The sequence below is a fragment of the Crocodylus porosus genome, unplaced genomic scaffold (genome assembly GCF_001723895.1).
Source record: "Crocodylus porosus isolate Cpor-Errol unplaced genomic scaffold, CroPor_comp1, whole genome shotgun sequence".
Lineage (NCBI taxonomy): Eukaryota > Metazoa > Chordata > Crocodylia > Crocodylidae > Crocodylus > Crocodylus porosus.
In genome coordinates, this window is record NW_017728949.1 from 67988728 (window position 1) to 67996071 (window position 7344).

General features: G+C 38.1%; 1 protein-coding gene across 1 annotated transcript in view; it reads right to left on the bottom strand.

The window, feature by feature from the left end:
* Positions 1-7344, bottom strand: part of ZRANB3 (zinc finger RANBP2-type containing 3) — a 94731-nt gene that overhangs the window by 34230 nt on the left and 53157 nt on the right. The window contains exons 9-12 of the mRNA XM_019553997.1: positions 6198-6317; positions 5454-5573; positions 3163-3342; positions 1705-1857 (exon numbers count right to left, since the gene is read on the bottom strand). Of these exons, the coding sequence (XP_019409542.1) occupies positions 1705-1857; positions 3163-3342; positions 5454-5573; positions 6198-6317 (573 nt within the window). The remainder of the gene's footprint in view (positions 1-1704; positions 1858-3162; positions 3343-5453; positions 5574-6197; positions 6318-7344) is intronic.

A 7344-nucleotide genomic window follows, 5' to 3' on the forward strand; every position in this document is an offset into this window, starting at 1 on the left:
GTCCCGGGATTTGCTTGAGAAGCATCTATGCATGCAAGCCAGCATTTTGCTTGTTTTACTAGCCGCAGCATCACACTGCAGGCTCATGTTCATCTTGTGGTCAATGATGACCCCCAAATCTCTTTCTTCCATAGTGCTAGCCAGCGTAGCACTGCCGAGACTATAAGGTTGCTGCAGGTTTTTCTTCCCAAGGTGGAGAAGCTTGCATTTTTCAGTGTTAAACACCATCAGGTTCTTGTCCCCCATTTGCTGAGCCTCTCCAGGTCAGCCTGGATCACTTGCCTGTCTTCAGGTGTGGATGCTTTGCCCCAGAGTTTGGTGTCATCGGTGAACTTGGCCAGTCTGCTTCTGACTCCAATGTCCACATCATTAATGAAGATGTTGAACAATATAGGTCCAAGGACAGAGCCTTGGGGGACCCCACTGGTCACAGGGCACCAAGACGATTGACTTCTGTCAATTACTACTCTCTGGGTCCAAACACGGAGCCAGTTTCCCAGCCAGCGGATCATGGTGGACCCAAGGCCATAACTGGCCAGTTTCGCCAAGAGGTGATCATGGGATACCAGATCAAAGGCTTTTTTGAAGTCAAGATATATGACATCAATCTCGTCTCCCTCGTCCAGGTGACAGGTCACCTGGTCATAGAAGGGAATGAGATTGGTCAAGCAAGCCCTACCTGCAACAAACCCGTGCTGGCTATCCCTTAGGATGTTGTCATCAGCCAGTCCATTAAGGATGGCCTCTTCAATAAACTTTAAGACCTTCCCCAGGATATAAGTCAGGCTGATGAGCCTATAGTTAGCTGGATCCACTTTCCTCCCTTTCTTGAAGACAGGCACCACATTGACCTTCTTCCAGTCTTCAGGCACTACACCAAAGCGCCAGGAAGCTACCACATTACTAAAACCATTTTTGTTCATGAAATGATGAATTTATCTGTTTATATTTAACAACAAACACAACTTCCAAAATAACTTAGTCGGTACCATGTGTGTCACTGTCTTCAGTACCATGTTTTTCCATGTATGCCCAGGCCCGGTTCATTGAGACCCACTTAAGCTCTTTACTGACCAAAACACAGCATATACTGAACAGTATGCCTAGACACCATGTAAGGGAAGCTGAGCATGTGTCTTACAAAAGTACCGCATCCAGGGGCTTTGAGTGAGATTTTTTTCTGTAGAGATGTACTTTGCCAGCTTTAATTGTAAGCATAGCTAAGCTACTTATCACTAGCAATTAACTAAGCAAATTTAAGCAGTAAGAGCCCTTTTAATTCAGGAGAAAAAAAAAGAGACTTGGAAACCATCATGCACTAATGAGAATGTAGGCTGACCTAACTGCATATTCTTGAGCACTTTTAGCTTAATTTTGAATGTGTTTTGGGATGGCACCTCTTCTTTGAGATGATATTCTTTGTAGCTTCACTGGCTTATTAAGACAGTGTGGGACTGATTCTGGCTCAGATCCACCTACTCTGACAAGGGAAAATAGAAACAGGAACAAGAAAGGACTGGTATAAAAAAAGTAACAGTGACATGGGAAGAAACAAAAGCAAGTAATCAGTTAAAAGGTCATTTCTTAGACTTAATTCTTTTCAAACAGGTCAGTTTAATGTTTAATTAGAAGCCCAATTTACAGTTAGATAGTAGAACTAATTTACAAGATCATAACAAAATATACAAATCTGTGTAGTCTTACATGACTGAATAAAACTTCATTCTTGATCTCTTCAAGACTTTCATTTGGGGTCCAGGTTTCAGCAAAACTCAAGAAATCCCACTTTTCTTTATCACCTTCTTCAGCCCGTAATTTCTCTTTCTTACCATTCAATGTGCTGCCTGTAACTCTGGCCTGCAGTCAGAATACATAACAGTTTCCTTAATTCATAATTTGGAAAACATGCAACTATCCAAGAGTTACTTCTTTGCAAACATAACTTAGTAGTTGTAAGGAGAAGAATATCACTTACTAATTCAAAAAATAATATTTATAACAGGATTAAAAGCTGTAAACTTAAGACCCAATACTCCTACCAATTCTCTAATCAAAATCCACAGCTAACACAGTAACAAGAACCCATCTCCTAATGTATGACAGCTTACTACATTGAAATTAATATTTTTTAGGTTAATAAATGTGTGTTGAATGCTGCTTGTACCCTTAGACTGCAAACTCTTTGGTAATTCTATATACAGTTCTACGTAATTCTTGAAAATGGACTTTCCATAACACAAGCAAAACAGAATTGAACCACTATAATGAAATGTGCTCATTTATTCTTGATTAAATATAGATAAATAATAATAATCAACAAAATAAAAACTACAAAATAATATCAGCCAGAAGGAAGTCAGTTTCATTAAAAGCCCTTGAGACAAGCATGGCTATTGAGCCTGGACTCCTAAGCCAGGTTCCAACTTTGATAATCAGATCATGAAAGATTCACTAAACTGGCTTTGGAGCAGATAACTGTTCATTCACTTGGCCCCAATTAACTATTGATTTCTCATTCAGTGAAGGAATCCCCAGATGAGAGATGATGAACGGATACTGAGACAATTCTCCAGGAGTAGGCTTTAAGTGCTCCCAATTTAATACTGTGATTTTTCAAATGGGCTCAGTAGAGTTACAATTAAAGGGAATTGTGCAATGAAAACTTATAGCACCTAGCTTCTTAAGACTTTCACAGCTGGGGATGAAGAAGATGGATCTGTAGATTTAAGAATATTCAGCAGTCTTTTCTATTCCTGGAAAGCTATAATTATGCACATAGGTGAAGCTTATTCTGTAAGCAGAACTAATATAAATCAATCGTGATAGTAAAGCAAACCCACACATTCTGATTAATATTAAAAAAAAGAACCCAGGTCACTAACATTAGCAAAATGTATATCTAACACAGCCATTATGTAACAATAATGTTTCTGTACAGGGCTACAGGAACAGCAGAAGGGATAAAAAGCTAGCTCAGAATAAGCATGGTTACCCTTCAATAAAAACACAAATTGATTGACCTGGTAATCTTAATAGCAGGAGAGTGACCCAAATGTAAGAATCCTCTGAGGGCACTGCTCAGAGATGCATGCCATAGATGCTGTGGATTCCTGACACAAATAAAATGCATTGTTGACTACTTAGCTCTATTCCAGTAAGTACCTTGCGATTTAACATTGCCCACATGAGGGGATCTAATGTTCCTTTTGCAATAAGATAGTGCACATTTACAGAACTGTATTGTCCAATTCGATGTGCCCTGTCTTCGGCTTGCTTTATGTGTCCAGGGTCCCAGTATAATTCAGCAAACACAACATGAGTGGCAGCAGTAAAAGTTAAACCCTAGACAAAATTAGCAATTAGATTAATTGATTTCTAAAAAGTAATAGAGAGAAGATATGACTTTATACATGTACAAGAAAACATTATAAAATGACAGAACAGCTAAAGGGCAATGCCACAACTTTTTCTACTTTCTTATGATCCCAAATTATACAGAATATTCTGAAATAACACACCCAGACAGATGTTTCAGATTTCCATTGATTAATATATTTTTAAAGATCCAAAATGGGATTTATATAGAATTTAGGTGCTCAAGTCAAACATTAAGATCCTCAAAACACCTGTACCCTAGAGACATGGAAACTCCAAAGGTACTTCAGCATTAAAGTCTTCCAGGTGCTTAAAGTATTGCTTTTAATCTTAGCTTAATCTTGACAGGACCACCCAGCTCCATCGCAGCTATTTCCCTCAGGAGGGATCAATCCAGTAGGTGCTCAGATTAGGTTTTGTGCAAATGCAGTGGTGACCATAGGTTTCTTTTATAAGACAGCCAAAGGTAATCACATCATTTCCAACAGGTCAGCAATGGAAACACTTTGCAGCATACCGTCCTCGGAGTAGTAACTAGAACCAGGTTACCACTTACGCCTGTGAATGATCTAACCACAAGCTTAGAGTCATACTCACTCTGACACTCTCTGGTCTAATAAAAGCTAAATTCTCTCTTGTAGAGTGACACAGCTTCAATAAGAGGAAAAGAGGATGCCCATTAAACTATATCTAGTTTATAGATGTGGCACTCTGTAGGGATGGATAGATTTGAAACACTTCAGGCAGGGGAGAAAACTGAACCCAGATTTCCTACATCTTGGGTGAAAGTTTTAATGACTGAGCTATCGGTAAGAATCATCACCACCACCACATCCTCTTTTAAAGGATGGCTGAAAAAGAGTGAATCATGCTTGTTTTTTGGGAGGAAAATGATAAAGGCTGCTTGCAGATGTTAAAAAACCCCCAAAACCAAAAAATGGTGCTTTACCTTAAACTTGGCGCACTTTAAACCTGTGCCAAGCCCAGCACATGCAGTGTTTTAGTTGGACTGGGCTCACTGAACTTCTGCATAGATTATGAAATTAATCATACAATACATTAAGACTGGCCACACGTGCGAAGTAAAACCAGCCACATGTGCAAAGTAATTATCATTCAATTAGTTGGTTAACTGTGCAATAAATTTAGACCAGCCACGCATATAAAGTAATTCTCATGCCATAAAAACGTCCATCCAGCAATAATAGAGCCAACCAGCTAGAGTTAGTGCTTGAAAATGTGTAGCAACTTTATAGCTGGTCTCCACCCAGCTTTAATTTGACCATATGACAGAGTCCAAAGACTTGTCTGCCCTCAGTGTTTTCCTGTTGGCTACCTTATGTAACTTCCCAGTCAATGTGCTGACTTTATATGGCTCCCTGTTGAGTCTGCTGATTTTTGCGGATCTCAGCCCAAAGTATGTTATTTTCCTTATTGCCTAAGTTTGCCACCCAGGTTCTGTAGTCTACAATGAGGGTCAGGTGCCAGTGATTAGGAGCTGAGTATTAGGCTCTGCACTAGCTATGTCCCTTTTTGGATCTGTACTTTGCCTTCCAAAAAGGCAGGGTTTATTTAATGGCTGCTCCAGCAAACAGTAACCCATAACACATGGAAAATACCACTAATTTAAGCACTGAAAATGGATGCAAGACTTATTAACGTAACTAAAATATTTGTACCCACAGCAACATGAAATAAAAATCATGTAAAATATTAATGAGAAGCAAAATAAGTTGTAATATTGCGTAAATGCTCTATATCACTTCCCCAGAAGATAAAAGCAGGGTGTTGGTTTTTTTAAAGAAATACTGAACTCCTACTAACTATTCAGATACCGGATGACTCTTTTGGCTTGGTTCTACTGAAATCATTTCAGATGAAGTGCTGTACTAATTTTATGGTTGATGTGAAAACAAACAAAGGAGTCTAGAAAAACTTAATTTGATGGCTGCCTGCAGTAAAACATCTTCACCCTTCATGGGTATAATAGCATGTGTATGCTTGGTATTTTTAAATTTCTTACTTCAAAGTGCATTAATATATGCTTTACCCCTCCCCCATCACTGATTTTATCTTACTTGACCAGCAGCCTGAATGCTCAGAATGGCTACACGGGTATCTGGATCCTTCTGAAACTGATGAACAAGATGTATTCTTTCTGCTGAAGGAACACTTCCATCAATTCGAATGTACCGAGCCTATACAATTCCAAAAGAATGGCAACAGTAATATTACTTGTAAAATTAACTCTCAGAAAATGACACTAAAATACTGGGAAAACAAGAAATCATTCCATTCCTATAATCAGGACCACAGGCAAACTACTCAGTATTTTTGTACTTTACTCCTTTTATAAAACGGGAGTAATCTGACCTACAGTTCAGCAAGATGCAATTAATTTATTAATGTTTGTAAAGCAATGGCTAATCTCAAAATAGCTGGGGCTACAGAAGAAGTGTGTTGTTTTTGTTGCCATTATTATTTGGAATAAAACAGAATGTTAAACCACCACCATTTTATAGAAGTATTACAGTACTTCCTTTATAGATGCTTTTTTTTTTTTTTTTTAGCAATAATCTAAAGGTGCTACTCTTTGATAATAGAATGATCCAGACTGCATTGTTTAAAATTATTTCCCAAAACACTATATTCTATGGATAAGATATCTGAATATTGCGTTGCTGATCCCACATGTATTTAAGCTTATGAATATCTACATACACAACTAATCCTATTAAAAGCAAGAAGCTCCTAACTGGCTACATTTTTGTAGGACTGGGACCTAAATCTAAAGCAATAAAGAATAAATCACTTAGATTTACCTTGTTTTCTATGGCTGCCTCTGTACAAGCCTGAAGCATGGTTAAGTGATGAGCAAAAACCAGAAACTTAAGTTTGTCATTCTCAAGCATCATTTTGATGTAGTCTTTTACTGCTCCAGCCTAGAGCACAAGAAACTGTGCAATTTTATTAATTCTATGGACAATACAAAATGTAACCATGGCAAGAATTCTTGTCAGTGCTGTACTTTATTGGATCAACTCTTAACATAGACAATGACTTTGTGGTCACTTATAATCTTAACCCTGTACTTCACAGGTGATAATGACCCTACTTAATATGCTTTTGTTCCATCTGCTATTTAGCTCAGGTGTGTCTGCTTCCAACTCAGAGACCTGAAGAAGGGTACTGTGATACCTGAAAGTTTGTCATTGCTTTTACCAACTATACAGTTGCTTCAATACAAGATATTACCCACAAGAATTCTTGCCTCTTGCATATCTCCTGAACCATCACAGCAACATCACCTCAAAATTACCATAAAGCAATAGTGACAGTTTCTGCTTTAATACCTCCTTTTCCCATGATGGCAAAAATATGAACACAAGTTCACCTTGTAAGAGGAAAATTATTTTCCTATTTGTCATATGATCAGTTGATTTTGTAAATTATTGACAAATTATGCATTTTAATAGGGAAAAATGCCTTTCTAGATATCACCTTAGGATAATGAACAAGTCCTATAGAAGCACAAAAGATTGCTGTGACAGTTTAAATTGTTTATTACGTTTAAAAATGCAATGTTAAATAATATTTAACTTAAGATGACATCTCTGGATATCTTGCACATATGTTGACAGTCAAGTGATTTGTATCACAGATCTATTTTAAAGAAACAACAAGGTACCCAATGTGTCTAACACTAAAGACTAAAGGAATAACTTTAATAGCTGCTCTGTAAAAAGGCAGTTAGTAACAGTTACCAAGTTTTCTAGTGTATAAAACACCCTGCATATTAGATACAAGAAAGGATTACAGAATCTGAGATCGGAATCTGAGATCTGAGAACCTACAGGTTAGGGAACTCCCCTCTTGTCAGCACGGAGGCAGAAAGGGATCTGGGGGTCATCACTGACTCCAAGATGAACATGGGCCAGCAGTGTGGGGACGCGGTCAGGAAGGCCAACC